The sequence below is a fragment of the Bubalus kerabau genome, chromosome 4 (genome assembly GCF_029407905.1).
Source record: "Bubalus kerabau isolate K-KA32 ecotype Philippines breed swamp buffalo chromosome 4, PCC_UOA_SB_1v2, whole genome shotgun sequence".
In the NCBI taxonomy this organism is placed as follows: Eukaryota; Metazoa; Chordata; class Mammalia; order Artiodactyla; family Bovidae; genus Bubalus; species Bubalus kerabau.
Window position 1 is genome coordinate 143,541,587 of NC_073627.1, and position 19,560 is coordinate 143,561,146.

The 19,560-nt window shown below is 41.5% G+C and overlaps 1 protein-coding gene across 1 annotated transcript in view; it reads right to left on the minus strand.

Annotated features, from left to right (window-relative positions):
* Positions 1 to 6,177: 6,177 nt before the first annotated feature.
* Positions 6,178 to 19,560, minus strand: part of RASEF (RAS and EF-hand domain containing) — a 91,514-nt gene continuing 78,131 nt past the window's right edge. Inside the window, exons 15-17 of the mRNA XM_055578880.1 lie at positions 18,340 to 18,459; positions 14,586 to 14,662; positions 6,178 to 6,554 (exon numbers count right to left, since the gene is read on the minus strand). Of these exons, the coding sequence (XP_055434855.1) occupies positions 6,449 to 6,554; positions 14,586 to 14,662; positions 18,340 to 18,459 (303 nt within the window). The 3' untranslated portion in view covers positions 6,178 to 6,448. The remainder of the gene's footprint in view (positions 6,555 to 14,585; positions 14,663 to 18,339; positions 18,460 to 19,560) is intronic.

A 19,560-nucleotide genomic window follows, 5' to 3' on the forward strand; every position in this document is an offset into this window, starting at 1 on the left:
TACACCACGTCTAAAGACAAAGAAGCGGCAATAAGATGATGGAGGGGTGCAACCAAATAAAATCAAATCCCATACCTGGCGGGTGGGCAACCCACAAACTGGAGAGCAATAATAGCAAAGAAGTTCTCCCACTGTTGTGAAGGTTCTGAGCCCCGTGTCAGGCTTCCCAGCTTGGGAATCTGGCAGAGAAACTGAGAATCCCTAGGGAATCTAACCTTGAGGGCCAGTGGGATTTGATTATAGGACTTCCACAGGACTGGGTAACACAGAGACTCCAGTCTTGGAGGGTACGAACAAAATCTTGTCCGCACCAAGACCCAGGGGAAAGAAGCAGTGACCCCACAGGAGACTGAACCAGACCTGCCTGCTAGAGTTGGAGGGTCTCCTGTGGAGGTGTGGGTCAACAGTGGCTCACCTTGGGGACAGGGGCACTGGTAGCAGCAGTCCTGGAAGGTGCCCCTTGGCATGAGGTCATCAATAACCCTATCATAGAGCCCACATATGCTAGGGCTGGGTCGCCTCAGGCTAAACAACTAACAAGGAGAGAGTGCAAACCCACCCATCAGCAGATAATTGGGTTAAAGCTTTACTGAGCATGTCCCTGCCTACTAGAGCAAGACCCAGTACTCACCTCCAGTCCCTCCCCCATCAGGAAGCTTACACAAGCTTCACAAGCTTCTTAGCCTCATCCACCAAAGGGCAGACAGAAGAAACGGCTAGAACCAAAACCACATTAAAGAAAGTTAATCAGGATGAAAAAGCAGAAGGTTATGTCCCAGATAAAGTGACAAGAAAAACAACTAAATGCAGTGGAGATAGGCAAGCTTCCAGAAAAAGAATTCAGAATGATGATAGTGAAGTTGATCCAGGATCTTGGAAACAGAATGAAGAAGATGCAAGAAATGTTTACCAAAGACCTAGAAGAACTAAAGAACAAGGAGAGATGAAATGATTATACTAGAAGTAATCAACAGCAGAATAACTGAGGCAGAAGAATGGATAAATAGCCTGGAGGACAAAATGGTGGAAATCACTGCTACAGAAGAGACTATAGAAAAAAAGAATGAAATAAAATGAAGACTGTGTAAGACCCCTCTGGGACAACATTAAACTCACCAACATTAGCATTATAGAGGGTCCCAGAAGGAGAAAAAAGCACCTGAGAAAATATTTGAAGAAATAATAGCTGAAAATCCTAATATGGGAAAGGAAATAGTCAACCAAGTCCCTGTTGCTCTCTCCAAGCACAGAGAGTCCCAGGCAGGTTAAACCCTAAGAGGAACATGCTGAGATACACAGTAATCAAAAGGACAAAAATTAATCTACACCACCTTTATGGCAGAAAGCTAAGAGGAACGAAAGAGCCTCCCGATGAGGTCAAAGAGGAGAGTGAAAAAGCTGGCTTAAAACTCAACATTCAAAAAACTAAGATCATGGCATCTGGTCCCATCACTTCATGGCAACAGATGGGGAAACAATGGAAACAGTGACAGACTTAATTTTCTTGGGCTCCAAAATCACTGCAGCCATGAAATTAAAAGATGCTTGCTCCTTGGAAGAAAAGCTATGACAAACCTAGATAGCATATTAAAAAACAGAGACATCACTTTGCCAACAGAGGTCCATCTAGTTAAAGCTATAGTTTTTCCAGTAGTCATGTATGGATGTGAGAGTTGGACCATAAAAAAGGCTGAGCGCCTAAGAATTGATGCTTTTGAACTGTGGTGTTGGAGAAGACTCCTGAGAGTTCTTTGGACTGCAAGGAGGTCAAAGTAGTCAATCCTAAAGGAAACCAACCCTGAATATTCATTGGAAGGACTGATGCTGAGGCTGAAGCTCCAATACTTTGGCCATCTGATGCGAAGAGCCGACTCACTGGAAAAGACCCTGATGCTGGTAAAGATTGAAGGCAGGAGGAGAAGGGGACGACAGAGAATGGGCTGGTTGGACGACATCACTGACTCAATGGACATGAGTTTGAGCAAGCTCTGGGAGACTGTGAAGGACAGGGAAGCCTGAGGTGCTGCAGTCCATGGGGTTGCAAAGAGTTGGACATGACTGACTGAACTAAACTGATCAAGGTGCCAGGTACTGTTCTCAGCACTTTCCTTACATACACTTATTTAGTCCTCATAACCACTCCATGAAAAAGGTACTGTTATCATCTCTGTTTTACCAACGAAGAAGCTGGGGTACACAAAGGTTAAATAAGCTCCTTATTCACAGTTACTGACTAGAAGGTTCATGAGGCAAGGTTCAAACCCAAGCAGGCTGGCTACAGAGCTCAGACCTGTGGCCACTACAATATACTGCCTGTTATTCTGTTGTGTGTGTATGTCTCTGGGTATGTGTGTCTGCAGAAACTCTGCAAAGCCTGCCTTATTTAAACAGTTTTCTTTGGTCACCCATTCAAGCACTGTGTATAGCAGAGGGGAGGCAGCAGCAAACAACAGGGATAAAGCTCAAAGAATATGTCTAGTTAAACAAATACGGGGTCAGTAAGGATGCTGACCAGTTAGAAAGGGTACTAAACAAGTGAGCAGGTAGCCGCATCCAAACCAGGATGAGCAGGGAAACTTCCTAAAGGAAGTGACGTTTAAGCTAAAGCAGAAGGAGAAGCAGGAGTTAGCTAGGCAGGGTGTGTTGCGGGGGCCGTACAGAGGGGTGTCAGAGAAGGGGCCTAGCCCAAGGTCATGAGAATGGCCAGAGTATGTCCTGCCAGTTTTCTACTAAAGCCTCACTACTCTTGGATATCACACCCCAAAGCTGGTCGGCCTGTAGCCCCGCTGGTAGAGAGGACGAGATGTGCCACAGTAGCATACACCACCCTTTTCTTTCCCAGCTAGCTGCCCGGGCCAGGGTTTTAGAGGCGCAGTTTCATGTAGGCACATCCTAGAACTAAAGTTACTTCAGCAATGCCTGCAGCAAAGCTGGAGGAAATACCAGAAGACCAAAGCAAGTGTTTTAAACTGAATTTATGATGCAGAAAATATAATGTATTCTTTAGACATTTGTACTACCATAAATTACACATTATGGGATAATTATTAATGGTTTGAAGAGAAACAGTATAAATGAAATACAGCCAATATTATGAAAATGTAAACCATGTAAATCAAAAATAATTATTTCATTACTTAGAGGTCTTCTTAATATATATGTATGAAATTTCTTACACATACATACAATAAAAGCCCACGAAAACCATGACTCTGAAGCTAATCACTGTACAAATATGAAAATAAATCTTTATCTTTAAGCTCAATTTTATATTCAGCAAGAGGGTTGTGTGGTTTGGGCCTTATGCAAATCACATTTAGTATTAAATAATCAGATGTCACATATGTTATATAAAGCAGCAAGTGGAAAAAAATAAATTATGAAAATGCACGAGGCTAAAAGTTAACAGGGAAAAATGTCTCTATAGCCAGTGTTCTTTTCATGTCGAAACTAAAATAATATCCAGTGTGTCAGGATACATAAAAAAGAGTGTAGTGTAATTGTGATTTTAAAATCTCTACAAGGAATAATTGAGACAAGATGAGTAGAGTAGCAAATTAAGTTCAAGTTAAAAACACTAGCTTTTTGTTATTACCAAAAATAAACTCTTAAATTTGGGAACAGCTTCATAAAATCAAATGTTGGTAATAAACTTAGTTTCCTAGCAGGGCAGTGAAAGAGCTAGCAGTAGCTTTTCTTTAAATAGGATCGCTAACCAGAGCTGTAAGTCTAATTTGAAAGTTGTAAGTCTAATTTGAATTTTGTTGCAAAAATATTTATCCACATTAAGATAGTTAAAGATGTTTGCTTCATTTATCATAGGCACCTATGTAATCTAATCGGTTTGGGTTACTGCCCATATAGTCCAGAAGCAAAGACCAAGATAATACTTCTGTATCAAAGGTATATACTATTATATACATATTGTAAGACAAATATAGACACTGGGGGAAAATAAATAAAGACAACACAGTAACATGTATACTAACACAATTTTGTGCAACTGCACCAAACTCCTAAACTTGAATACCATATATCAACACACAGGTCTGTTAGGTCTGTTCTAACCTGGGCTCCACAGATGCCGAGGCAAACAGCAGTGGTAAAACTTTCATCGCACCATGGCACAAAAATAACCATCCCTCCCTGAATCAGTTTGACAGTTCCCCACCAGCAAGGTATTTCTTTTTAGTAAAAAATGTAAACTTTTTTTCCCTCTCTGGGACCAAAAAACAGGAAACAGGAATCCATGGTAGAGTTGTTGAAGACAGAACCAACTTCCCAGTGAAAAAGAACAAAACCGAACTAGATCTCACCAGTAGAGACAAGGCACACTTTGAAAAGCTAAATGGATGTTGTGACTATTTATAAGCTGTTAACATACTACCCAATTTTCATTAAAAAAAAAAAAAAAAAAAAAAAAAAACCTTGGAGAATTTAAGGTCTGATCATAAAAATTGTAAGTAGAGTTGTTTTAATTCCATAAGAGGGCTGTTTTTAGCTTACATAGTACAATAAATAAGAGCTATTATTTTTTTCAGCAGGCTACTTGGGGCCTGGACCTATGAATCACGTTAAGTTCAAGTCTTTCTGGTTGGGAATAACTTAGTTGGTTCTGGCCACTGAAAATTGAAACCAAAGACCACGCCTGGCTGACCCACTCTGGGGTCAGATATTGACTCCTTTGGCTCTTGGAGACATTTCAGTGGGGAAGTCTGGGAGGCAGCACAGCTTCTTAGGAGAGCAAGACCCCTGAGGCTGTTGGTGAGGGTGAGTCCCGAGTCACCTCAGACAAAGGACTGACTCACCTGTACCCTAACCACAATTCCTCTTCAAAAGAGATGATTTTTCAAAACTACACATAACATTTCTTTCACTGTTCATTATTTAAGGATGTGAATGCTGGCAGCCAAGGTGTTAGGGTATCTGTTATAGAAAAGACATTATGCTCTTAAGCCATGGGGAGGTTTGAATTTGCATATTTTCATTTGGCAAAATGATAAATTAAACTAGTATATTTTAAAAACTATATATACACACATATATAGCTCACATACCATAAAAGTCACCATTAAAGTATATAACTTAGTATATAATTTAGTGGATTTTAGTATATTCACAAAGTTGTGCAACATTAGCACAATATAATTCCAGAACATTCTCATCATCCCCAAAGAAACTATATACCCATTAGTACTGCTACTACTAAGTCATTTCAGTCGTGTCTGACTCTGTGCGACCCCATAGACGGCAGCCCACCAGGCTCCCCCGTCCCTGGGATTCTCCAGGTAAGAACACTGGAGTGGGTTGCCATTTCCTTCTCCAATGCATGAAAGTGAAAAGTGAAAGGGAAGTTGCTCAGTCGTGTCCGACCCTCAGCGACCCCATGGACTGCAGCCTTCCAGGCTCCTCCATCCATGGGATTTTCCAGGCAAGAGTACTGGAGTGGGGTGCCATTGCCTTCTCCAACCCATTAGTAGTCACTCTCAGTTACTCCCTTTCACCAGCACCTGCAGTCGCTTGCTGTTTGTTTTTTTTTTTTTTAAGTGAAGTGGGACAACTTTCCTGGGCATTGTCTTTTCAGTAGCATGTGGCTTTATATTTTTCGTTAGAATTTTTAGCAGTGAATTCAAACCATGGTCTTTATAAGTATTCTGAGATTATAAAACACCCTCTTTAATATACAAACTATTTTTGTCCCCCAAATGTTTTCTTTATATATAAGACAATAGATTTTTCTATCTCCACTGGAGCATAAAACATTACCATTTTTTTCTCAATTAAATTCTGTTCTTGTACAAGAAGTGAGAAAAATTGATACTTAAATATTTAAAAAGATGAACAACCAGAGTCCTTATAAACCGTGGGCCATCACACTCTCCTTCTCACTCCTTAAAGAGCTTCAGAGCTGAGAGCTGAGGCCTCAAAGGCCAAGCTGCTCGTTTACAGATGAGGAAATGGATCTAATGTGGGTTGGTGATAGGTTCAAGACCAGAAGGCTAGTTTACAGCAAAGGTAGGAAGGTAACCCCTTTTTACTAGTTTTCTATTGGGTTGACCAAAAAGTTTGTTTGGGTTTTCCTGTAAAATGGAGAAAAACCTGAACGAACTTTGTGGCCAACCCAGTAGTACTGAATATTGGAAGTAAATGTCATCTACCACATGAATCTAATTATGTCAGTGAATTTCTTTTATAGCTTTGATCTGAGCATAAAAATACTTTCTAAAGATAAGGCAGGCATATTTAACCAGGGGGCCCAAATCACTCATCGAAACAGCAAAAAACAGCTGAGATTCTGGAGGGACCCAAGAACACAGTTCAGATTCCTCGCACTGTAACTCTCCACGCAAGTGTCTGTAGGATGTACCACTTCACGTAAGAAGCAAATAAGTCATGTACATTCAGTACTCTGGGAATGAAGGCTTCGTGGGCCGAGGACGTTTTGGAGTTAACCATTGCAGCAGTTCTTCATCTGGGTTGACTTTTTGGAACTAGTGCCACTCAGATTGGTAATGGATTTGCTGTCATCCTCATCAGTTCTATTTTTCACTTCCCTGGAGAGAGAAAGAGAAGCATACAGACAGAGAAGATTACTGAGGTATAAAATAGAACCATAAACAACTCTGTAGAAAAAAACTGCACTGCTAAGCATTTGCTGTGTGCCATCCAGACAGAGTGCTAAATGCTTTGTAGGTGTTGACATTTAATCCTCACAGGTATGATTTTACTGTGTCCCATTCTATATGTGAGAAAATGAAGGCAAACAAAAAACGTTAAGAAATTTCCCTTAGGTCACATAGCTGAAGAAGTGGCAGAACTTGGATTGCAACCATGCAGGTGAACTCCAGCCATTTGCATTCTGAACAGTAGGCTACACACTCATGCATGTACATAGAAACACATACCCAGGTGCATACACACATGCATACAGACTACTGTTGCTCTCTCCTGTGGTCATGCATGGTGTATAGTTTGCCACACACACAGCTCATTCCTTAGGACTCTGGAACCTAGCTTCCACCCCCAGCTAATGCTTAACATTAACAAAAGCAATGATGGCTTTATAACCATTTTGTAGTAATACTTGATCATGGAGATAACAGCAGATGGTTAAAATCCAAAAAATCTTTTTGTCTCTTCCTAAATTTCTTTTAGAATTAACAGAGGCACTTTTAGAATTAACAGAGGAACATTTCATGCAAAGATGGGCTCGATAAAGGACAGAAATGGTATGGACCCAACAGAAGCAGAAGATATTAAGAAGAGGTGGCAAGAATACACAGAAGAACTGTACAAAAAAGATCTTCACAACCCAGATAATCACGATGGTGTGATCACTCAGCTAGAGCCAGACATCCTGGAATGTGAAGTCAAGTGGGCCTTAGAAAGCATCACTACGAACAAAGCTAGTGGAGGTGATGGAATTCCAGTTGAGCTATTTCAAATCCTGAAAGATGATGCTGTGAAAGTGCTGCACTCAATATGCCAGCAAATTTGGAAAACTCAGCAGTGGCCACAGGACTGGAAAAGGTCAGTTTTCATTCCAATCCCAAAGAAAGGCAATGCCAAAGAATGCTCAAACTACCGCACAATTGCACTCATCTCATACGCTAGTAAAGTAATGCTTAAAGTTCTCCAAGCCAGGCTTCAGCAATATGTGAACTGTGAATTTCCAGATGTTCAAGCTGGTTTTAGAAAAGGCAGAGGAACCAGAGACCAAATTGCCAACATCCGCTGGATCATGGAAAAAGCAAGAGAGTTCCAGAAAAACATCTATTTCTGCTTTGTTGACTATGCCAAAGCCTTTGACTGTGTGGATCACAATAAACTGTGGAGAATTCTTCAAGAGATGGGAATACCAGACCACCTGACCTGCCTCTTGAGAAACCTATATGCAGGTCAGGAAGCAACAGTTAGAACTGGACATGCAAAAACAGACTGGTTCCAAATAGGAAAAGGAGTACGTCAAGGCTGTATATTGTCACCCTGCTTATTTAACTTATATGCAGAGTTAAATAAGGCAGATGAAGCACAAGCTGGAATCAAGATTGCCGGGAGAAATATCAATAACCTCAGATATGCAGATGACACCACCCTTATGGCAGAAAGTGAAGAGGAACTAAAAAGCCTCTTGATGAAAGTGAAAGAGGAGAGTGAAAAAGTTGGCTTAAAACCCAACATTCAGAAAACGAAGATCATGGAATCTGGTCTCATCACTTCATGGGAAATAGATGGGGAAACAGTGGAAAGAGTGTCAGACTTTATTTTTGGGGGCTCCAAAATCACTGCAGATGGTTACTGCAGCCATGAAATTAAAAGACACTTACTCCTTGGAAGGAAAGTTATGACCAACCTAGATAGCATATTCAAAAGCAGAGACATTACTCTGCCAACAAAGGTTCATCTAATCAAGGCTATGGTTTTTCCAGTGGTCATGTATGGATGTGAGAGTTGGACTGTGAAGAAAGCTGAGCACTGAAGAATTGATGCTTTTGAACTGTGGTGTTGGAGAAGACTCTTGAGAGTCCCTTGAACTGCAAGGAGATCTACCCAGTCCATTCTGAAGGAGATCAGCCCTGGGATTTCTCTGAAGGAATGATGCTGAAGCTGAAACTCCAATACTTTGGCCACCTCATGCGAAGAGTTGACTCACTGGAAAAGACTCTGATGCTGGGAGGGATTGGGGGCAGGAGGAGAAGGGGACGACAGAGGATGAGAGGGCTGGATGGCATCACCGACTCGATGGACATGAGTTTGAGTGAACTCTGGGAGTTGGTGATGGACAGGGAGGCCTGGCGTGCTGCAATTCACGGAGTCACAGAGAGTCGGACATGACTGAGCGACTGAACTGAACTGAACTGAACTGAGGCAACACTGCACCAAACATCTCCATGATCCTGTGAAAGCCCCCTAAGGAAGTCTCCTACCCCTGGGGATGCTTGTGAAATACACACATTCTGAAGTTCTGCCTTAGACAAGCTGAATGGAAATGTCATGTGGTGAGGAGTGTGTGACAGCTTGTCCCCAAGATGGCTGCAGAGAATTCCACCTTCCCTGTCAGTGTCTGCCATTCCCCCATTAGTGGTGAATGAAGCTTGTGCTTCTCCCCCGTGGTCAGGACCGGCTCTGTGACCGCTCAGTCCAATGGAATGGTGAGGGAATGGTGTGCTGGCACTTCCACATGAGGCATTAATACGGCCTGATCATTTTGAGCTGCCATGTAAGAGGCTGAGGCTCCTCACTGGATAGAGAACAGCAGAGAGGTCATGGGGGCTGAAATGCCACCAGGAAGGAGCACCTTGGCAACACATAGCAGACCCAGCTATGACCGTAAATGCATGAAACACCCGAGGGAGTGCAGTCAAGGCCCCTCCAGTGAGATCCAGTCTCTTCTGGTAATTTCAGAAAATAAAAGTTGGTATTGTTCTGGGGGACTACATTTTGTGTGCTTTGTTCCCAGATCCTGGGAACTGGCATGTTCCCAGCATAGCAGTGCTATTTAATAGAATGTAATTCATATATGTAATTAAAAAATTTTTAGCAGCCACAATAAAAAGTGTAAAGAGAAATAGGTGAAATTAATTTCATTAATATATTTTAATCAACTTGGTATTACAACAATACTATCACTTCAGCATGTTACCAATAAAAATATTCCTGAGGTATTTTACAATTTTTATACTGACTTCAAAACCTAGTATTTATTTAATACACCTAGCACATCTCAGCTTGGATAACCACACTTCCAGTGGATAGCGGCCACTAAACTGGTCAGCACAGCCCCAGAAGGAGCTGATGTGCTAAACTTGGAAAACCACTGCACCTGAGTAGGAAAGAAAAGGGAAACTAGTTCTTGCTGAAGACCAGTTAATAAATGCCATGCTACATGTTTTCACGTAGTCCTTATTACACACAACACACACACTGTCACGTGACAGGTGAGCATCACTGTCTTCACAGATGAGGAAACAAAGACCCAGGAAAAGGAGGAGGATGTACAGTTCAACCCGTAACACCCTATAAGACCTGGTTCAGATTTATGACCTCCTGAACTATATTTGTATTGCTTAAACCACTAGGTTAGTAGGAATTTGTTACAGTGACAACAGAAAACTAATACAGCTTCCAAATGCAAAATCTTGACCACTGGGTCATTCAACAAGTGTCCGACTTATGCCAGGCTCTGGGATCCTCAACTAGTGAGCTCTGAGAGCCAGATAATCCTCTAAATAAACCGTTACCAGGTCCTGAAAGCTGCTAACACACAAGCACAGTGGAGCCGACCTACTGGCAGGATAGGGATTCATTTAAAGAGGAAGGGAGGTTCCAGGTTCGCGGAATAGCTTGCATAGAGACAAAGAGGAATAAAAGAACCTGGCCATGACTGGAGGCAACCTTGCTGTGTCTAGAGATTATCATTCATTTGGGAAGCAAGAAGAGATGCAAACAGAAAGGCAGGTGAGATCTGGCTCTGGGGGACTGTTAGCCACTTGCTAAAAGAGACAGGGTTCTTTGCTGTAGGTCGGACACCAATGTGGGGTGCAGGCAGGAAAGTATTAATTGGATTTTTATTTACAAAGATCACCCCGATTAGAGAAAGAATATGGACAGATTGCAGAAAAAGTGCAGAGAGGTCACTGAATCATTAGGGCCTCAGAACCCACTAGAGGCAGATGATGAAGAAAAAGGAAGAAGTCAAGACTGACTCTAGGTTACTATTTTTTTTTATTATAATGTTAATAGTTTCCTGAAAAGGGGAGTATAGAGTGAAGAACAATTTTATAGAAAACACATTAGGATTTAGCTATGTTGGGTCACTCAGATCTATGGAATTTCCATTTGTTGGTGGGTGGGAACATGGAATTTTAAAAAAGATGGGAGTTAAAAAAAATGGGAGTTAAAAATAAAGAAATTGGAAGTCACCTTCTAGACACAGTTTTAGGAACCATGGGGATGGAAGACATTAGGCAGAGAAAGTAAGAGCAAAAGAGTGCAGAATAGAATCCTGAAATTGCCAGCATTTAAAAGGCAAATCAGAGATTCAGAGTAGTGCAAAGTCCTAGTTTTGCCACTTAGTAGCTGTGTCACTTTGAGCAAGCTGATAAAGCATTCCAATGCTCAGTTTTCTTGTCTGCACAGTGGGTACAGTAAACACAGCATCTTCACAAGACAACTCACATCTCTCTCTTCTGGGAGGTCCAACAGGCCCCTATCAGCTATGTATCATATGGCTGCCTGGTCATATTTTTCTTTTTTTCCTCTAATTTTAAATTGAACAGCCTATCTTACATACCCTGATATCTCTACAAGGCCTTCATGCTGAGCACTCATAATAATGCAGACATTACTGAACCTTGAAAGCAAATATTAAGGGAGAAAAACAGGCTGTATTTTTCACTTGGCCTTCGGTTTCCTTAAATCTACTCAAAATGCAGGCATTCCCACTTTAAGGGAATCAGGAAAATACAATTCCAAACATCTAAAACAGGTTTAAGTTTGAGAAAACTAAATTACCTCACCCCAAACTGCCATATGCTTAACTGCATTTTAAATGAATCAGTCTTAGGGACAGATTTACACCCAGTGGGTTCAGCAACAGTGCTGAACTGATATATCAGCCTGAGCTTTTTATGTTTTTCTCAAATTTCAGGCCACTGACCAATTTGATGCTTGTTGTACTTGAATCTATTGCAAAATGTTTAAAGCCTGTGCTCTAGTGGCAGCAGACTGACTTACTGATGGACAGTAGTTGGAATGAACGTCCTGTCAGCCCTACAGGGAAACTGAATTTCTAGGAACGACTTTTCCTGGAATTGAGATGTTTTTCAAGAAAAGGCAAAGGAATTCAGGTTCTTAACCAAACACTTATGGCCTCCCTTTAAAAACAAACACTGTTTCAGACAGTGCAAATCCATAAACTTTTCTAGTTCAGGTTTTAAGACATGACATGGTATGAAATGGAATTATGGGAACTATCTTATGAGATCAAGTCAAGAATTTTTTTTTTTTTTTTTTGGAGGAAAGGAAAGTTTGCTTTATTTTAGATGCTGGCAGCTGGTGAGGGGGGCAGTGGTGGAAGTCTGTCCAAAGGCCAACTCCTGCCACCCGACAACCAGTGGGGCAAGAACTTTTTTATAGACAGATGTTGGGGGTTGTGGGAGCTACACGCAGAAACAGCACAGTTATCCCTGACAGTCATTTTCAAATCCGTCATTGGTGGTCTGACCAGCATCATCTTGATTGTTTTAGGTATAGTTAATCTCCAATTCCAGGGTCCATTTGTTTCCATTTCTTTGAGGCCAATTCTTAGAATTATAGCAGTTTATGTAATGAGTATAGTCTGGTCATCATGTAGTTAACTTCTTCTGCCTGGTGTAGTATCTGTAAGGCAGTTCACAGGAGATGGCTCAGAATATTATCTATAGCCCTTGAGAAGAAAGGTCCTTGACTATGCTTAATGACTACATTATTATTATTTGGTCTCCTTTGACTGTTTCCCTTTGTTTCTGCATGTCTCATTTCTCTGATTAAACTTATTCTTTGACCAAAGTTTTCCACAGACAGAAGGCAGGCAGAGGACATGGGGTGGTGGGGGGGTTGGGAGGAAGGCGCATAGGGTCCTGCTCTGTTTCAATAAGTACTATTTCTGATTCCCCTTCCATTTCCTTTGAATTACCGCCATCATCCTTTACTATTATTTTTCTTTCCATCAGAACTTCCTTCACAGTAATTAGTTCTACAGATTTGAATCATTGACTTTTCTGGGCAAACAATGCTCTTAATTCAGTGCTCTGCATCACCAGCCAAGATCTCATGGTTGTGGCATCCTTAAGCCCCAAAGGACAGGTTACGTGTTGTATGTTCATGGATTGGAAGAATCAATATAGTGAAAATGAGTATACTACCCAAAGCAATTTATAGATTCAATGCAATCCCTATCAAGCTACCAACGGTATTCTTCACAGAGCTAGAACAAATAATTTCACAATTTGTATGTAAATACAAAAAACCTCGAATAGCCAAAGCTATCTTGAGAAAGAAGAATGGAACTGGAGGAATCAACCTACCTGACCTCAGGCTCTACTACAAAGCCACAGTTATCAAGACAGTATGGTACTGGCACAAAGACAGAAATATAGATCAAGAATTTAATGTTTTGCATTATACACAACGTTTTGAAGGCTGTAAAACTTTAAAGTAATCTTACTGGTGGAAACTAAACCATTTTCATTTAAGACATGGTACTTTGACAAACAATCAGATGACATGGTATAAAGCAAATTAAAGGCTCTACAGATTTGCTTTATTTATAATTTTCCTATTTAACATATTGTTAACATAAGTAACCTAGAGGTCTCAACAACAATTTAAAAAGCTCTCTGATGAGTGATTCACAAGAAGTGACCTTGTTATCAAAATGCTTCTGCACGTAGCTGTTTTAAGTAAAGCTACATTGTGAACAGGGTGGCTGCAAGGCTGACCCAACACACTTATCTATGGACTCGTAGGCTGTCAGGACCAGAAAGCCTTACGGATAATTTTCTTTAGCCCCTTCCCTCATTTTACAGATTAGAAATGCCGGACTTAGTCAAGACTTCACAGGTGTTCGGGGCAGATTTAAGATTGGACTTTGAGCCTCCTGACACTACACTCCTCCAGCGTGCTGGGCAGAAGCCCTCAGCCACACAGAGCGCCTTAGCTGGAGCTTCCTTTCCTGCTCAGCTGGGGCAGCAATGTAGCACCTCCTACCTGAGGTGAAGGTAGTGCTGAGCCCTTTATTCTACTAAAGTTAAGATTCTTATAAAAACCAGAATCTCACAAATGGTCAGAAGAAGAACTACATGCCTCAAGTGGTTCTGCTTTGTCAGCAATTAAAGTTCATTGGCTGGACTTTGATAACACACGTTTTTATATTTTTCCTTTCTTTTTTTTTTATATTTAAACTGTTGGATCAGTAAAGAATCATCTTTTCACTTGTGGCAGAAAACTAGCAGAAGAAATAAGTCTAACAGAAAACATTGTTATTTCCTAAGAATACTGCAAAGATTGAAATACAGTTAAATCCAAGTTCCTCAATGCTGCAGTTTTCATTCTAATCCACATCCCAAAATGTTATTTATTATTAACACCATTGTCTAAGCTTAAAAATTACCTGGATAATAATGTAAACAAAGTGCTTCCAACTGGCATGATATACAATTTGCTTTGTGAAATTTTTTTCCTTTACCTTGGAAAATGTCATAATACATAGTTATATTCATAATGGTCTCTTGTGTTTAAAATCTGATTCCTGGAAATGATTCATACACGTCAGCTGTTAGTTCTGTGGTGACATTTTGCAGAAATGTCAACGACACCTCAGATGCACCTGCTTTTGTTTGGCAGTAGAGGTATTTTCCCAATGTTCACAGGGAACAAGCAGCATTACCAGTTTTTTCAAAAACTGTTTCTCCAACCACTACTGAAAGACAAGACAGCGTTCCCCAATATAGATTCACTTTATGGTCAATATATTTGACACATACAGCAGCTAAGTGAAAATTCAATACCACATTCAGTTTTTCAAATATAAGGCAAAACTTTACCGAGCAAGATGGAGAACAGCTTCCACTATATTTGAACCATCTTTGGCGCTTGTTTCACAAAATAATGCCCCATAGGTCTGTAAAAAAACATATATATATATGTATATACAATTAAATGAAGGCTTTGATTAGGTTTCCTGGAATGTTCACTTTTAAAATCAATAAAATAAAAATATTCCCCTGTTGAGTATGCTAAAAATAATAGTTAAGTAATTGGATTCAAAGTTTCAAGACTTTAAAAAACACATTTGAGCCTAGTTATTCCAGTAACATGTCCTAGTCAAAGAATTAAAAAAAAAAAAACTTTTTATTTTTTATTAGGGTATATCCAGTGGCACCCCACTCCAGTACTCTTGCCTGGAAAATCCCATGGACGGAGGAGCCTGGAAGGCTGCAGTCCATGGGGTCGTTGAGGGTCGGACACGACTGAGCGACTTCACTTTCACTTTTCACTTTCATGCATTGGAGAAGGAAATGGCAACCCACTCCAGTGTTCTTGCCTGGAGAATCCCAGGGACGGGGGAGCCTGGTGGGCTGCTGTCTATGGGGTCACACAGGGTCGGACATGACTGAAGTGACTTAGCAGCAGCAGCAGCATCCAGTTAACAAATAATGTTGTGATAGTTTCAAGTGAATAGCAAAGGGACTCAGTCATACATATACATGTATCCACTCTCCCTCAAATCCCTGTCTCATCCAGGCTGCCACATAACACTGAGCAGAGTTTCATATGCTATACAGCAGGTTCTTGCTGGTTATCCATTTTAAATATAGCAGTGTGTACATGTCCATCCCAAACTCCCTAACTATCCCTTTCCCCCAACCTTCCCCCTGGCAACCATAAGTTCCTTCTCAAAGTTTGTGAATCTGTTTTTGTTTTTTAAGTAAGTTCATTTGTGTAATTTCTTTTTAGATTCCATATATAAGGGATATCATATAATTTTTCTTCTCTGTCTGACTTACTTCACTCCGTATGATGCTCTCTAGGTCCATCCATGTTGCTGCAAATGGTATTATTTCATTCTTTTTAATGGCTGAATAATATTCCACCCAATCAGAGAATTTTTATTTTGCACCCCCTCCAAAACCCATCCCACTATACAAAATTTCATAGTTTAAGGTTCTTATATCCAAGAGTCACACATGCCACCAAATGTTCTCTATCAAATAACTTGAGACAGATAAAAATGATAGCTTAAGGTAACCACACAGGAATTAAATGTCCATCAGAAGTATGTCTCCTTTAGGCCAGCAGCTAACACACCCCTCTTCACCCTATCATCCTTTTCTATTGAGATTCAGCAGCCTTTGTGTTGCTAAAACCAATGGACATTTTCTAGTCCTCTATTATTTAACCTCCCAGTGGTTATACATACAGTCACTGATTGTTATCACTCTTCTGCTTCAGACCTTCTGATGTTTCCCATCCCTCACAAGCAATATTGAAACGCTTACCTGGCTGACAAGGCCTAGGTATGCTTGTATGGGGCCCCAGCCAACCTCTCAGTTCTACCAGTGGCCACTCTCCCTCACAACGCTCAAGTTACCCTGGCCATCCCTCTATTTCTCCAATGCTCCAAATTTTCTCCCACCTGAGGACCTTTCTGGGCTTCCCTTGTGGCTCAGTGGGTAAAGAATCTGACTGCAATGTGGGACACCTGGGTTTGATACCTGGGTTGGGAAGATCCCCTGGAGAAGGGAAGGCTATCCACTCCAGTATTCTGGCCTGGAGAATACCATGGACTGTACAGTCCATTGGAGAAGGCAATGGCACCCCACTCCAGTACTCTTGCCTGGAAAATCCCATGGATGGAGGAGCCTGGTGGGCTGCAGTCCATGGGGTTGCTAAGAGTCAGACACGACTGAGCGACTTCACTTTCACTTTTCACTTTCCTGCATTGGAGAAGGAAATGGCAACCCACTCCAGTGTTCTTGCCTGGAGAATCCCAGGGACGGGGGAGCCTGGTGGGCTGCCATCTATGGGGTCACACAGAGTCAGACATGGCTGAAGCGACTTAGCAGCAGCAGCAGCAGCAGCAGCAGCACAGTCCATGGGGTCGCAAAGAGTCAGACACAACTGAGCGACTTTCACTTTCAGGACCTTTGCACCTGTTGTTACCACTACCTAGGTTATCCTATATCCTTAGTAACCCACTTCACCAGGCTGACTTTTACCTACCTTTTCGATTTTTAGGTAATCCTTCCTTGAAGTTGAGAAGGATGAAGAAATCAGCATTAGGAATTCCTATTACAAAACCTCTTGACATGTATTTTTCCAGCATGGCACTTGCCACAAGTGTAATTGATGAAGTGTGTCTTTGTCTAACAAGCTGGAAACAACTCCTTTAGGAAAGGAGGACTGTGTGTGGGGTGGGGCTAGGTGTGGTTTACCTGGTTCCTGTGTGGGACTGGGAGAGGATATGATGGATACTCTGGAGCAGGGAGAAAGGAACAACCAAACAATGGGGAAAGATTACTGTGAAGCTTTTACTCATGACCCCCTCAATCCACAGCAATGCTAGAATAATTCCCCAAATGAATCTTATTTCTAGTAGAAATGGGTAGTGCTGCTGCTGAATTTCATAGTCAGGATGTTACTGGGTGAAATAGAGATGGCCTTAGAGGATGCAGGAGGGTGGTGGACATGAGATGCATAATAAGTAAGCAAACCTTGGGGAACCAATAAGAAATTTTGGAGAAGGAATAAAGTTGGCATGCGGCCTGGAGTGATGGCTCTCTAGGGGGACAAGTGGATTACATAGGTTTAATGTCTGTCTCCCCTAGACAGTAAACTATGTGAGGGCAAGGATGGTCTCTTTTGTTCTCTACCCTTTGCTCAGCTCACAATAAAGTACTTCTCACATGGTAAATACAATTAAATATGTGTTGAATGGATCTTGTCTGTATTTCATTGCCTAGTTTTAATGTTTATCATATTTGGCTCACAGTTGTAACATTTAAAATAAGAAACAATTCCAACTTAAAATAGGGAAATTGAAACTTCTTTTTAAAGTTCACTTGTTTATGTTATAGAGCAGTCTTTTCATTGATGATGATAGACAACAATGATAGCTATGTCAAATGAGACTGTTATGGTTAAGAGCTTATTTGACCCAAGGGCCATCTGATTCCTTGTTCGGGTAAAACAAGTCATAAGAAGGCCACGAAGATTCTGACACAATGACAATGATGAGAGAATAAGCACTGCCCACAATAGTAATCTGAACAGAAATGAGGCCCATTCCTTATACAAATGCGTAACCAAGAATAATTTTATACTATTCCAACTGAGTACAAATCTTAGAAAAAAGAACATGTCTACCAATTCTCTTCACCCTGTCACCCAGGTGACATACTGCATCATCCGCTGCTCCTTGGCACAGTGACCCTCTGGAACCAAAGTCAGCTTTTCAAAACAGGACACCCATTCTTATTCCTTTACCTGGATCCCAGGACTAGAGGAGGATTCCAGGAACTGGAGAAGAGTGAGGAAGAAGACAGGAGAATTTTGCCTCCTCTTTGTCACTGATACTCAGTGGGGAAAATGATCACATGATTGTTTTACCCCCACAAGGGATTTAATTCTTGTTGTTAATTATTTACATTCATGGGGTGGATAGGGGGCACTGGGAATTCTGTCTGTGTAAGGACAGAAAACCCATCAAACAGAGTGGAGGTTTGTCAAACACCCTTTTCAGCACACATAGAGAAAAGTGAAAGACCCCTTCTAGTATGGACCCACTCTTACTCTTACCATGGCCAGTTTTTCTCCAAAGTACCCTGGGACACATTTTTGTCCCTCTGCTTCAGCAGCGTCACGAAGATCAGCCTTGTTTCCTACCAACATGATAGGAATGCTCTCATGGGCTGCATCCTACCATGAAGAAAAGAAAAAATGGTGCACACATGAAACACTGGACAAGTTGTGAGGATGATGACAGCAGCTGCCATTTCTGAACGCCCCTTGTATGCCGCACAGCGTACAGACAATACCTCTAAACTTCAAAATATCTCTAAAAGGAGACAAACTTTTCCCCATTTCCAGACCAGAACACTGAAATTCAGAGAGGTTAAATAAGATGTTGTAAGGGTGAGGGCTGAGGTCCAAATGACTCCATCATCCTTGCTACTACAGAAATCGATACAAACTCAAGATGCATGACCTAGAGTTACATTTAGCTGTAGTGCTCACACAATTTGCTATAATTTTCACTCCAAACAGAGGTGATAACAAGCCGGCTTCATTATCCCAGGTACAAAACACACAAATATTCCCTCAGCTATGAGGGGACAAAAAAGGAGTCTGAAAGTTCCACACTCACTGCTGTCTGGCTTACAACAGAAGCAAAATACAAAGGCCCTAAAGATCAACATATTTCTTGTGAGGAGTCGATGAGCAATCATTCAAAGTACCAGTTTCTCAGGATAATGCTCCCCAATTAGCACGTGCACACTGTCGCGGCCTTCACAGAGGAGCTGGCTGGCTGACTGGAAGATGTGAGAGGCAGAAGTGAGTTTGAGACTCCACCCCTCCCACCACCTGGCTGCTCACCGGCTGTGACTGCGTGAAATGCAGCAAATCTCTTTCTGTTTCTGACTCCATTTCCCTGTCTGTGAAATGAAGGGGTCAGTAAGCCCCCCTCAGCAGGCTATGATGAGAACAGAAGACTACGTGACTAGAAAAACAGCCTTTTGGCTCCTAAACAAGCGAAGCAGCAGTGGTGACTGACACGTGGGGAAATGACCCTTTGCGGTGCCTAAACACAGCCGGATACTCACCCACTTTGGTGCCACACCTGATACAGCATCAAAAATGAGCCTTGAAACTAAAATTATACTTCACCATTCTCCTCCAACGGAATGCATCAGAGTGAAGTAAAAGCAAAGGGGAGAAGGAAATGAAAAGCCCTCCCCCAGACTAGACCCCACCCATTAATGTGTTAAGTAATTGCATTCTGTGGGGAACTGCTCAGGA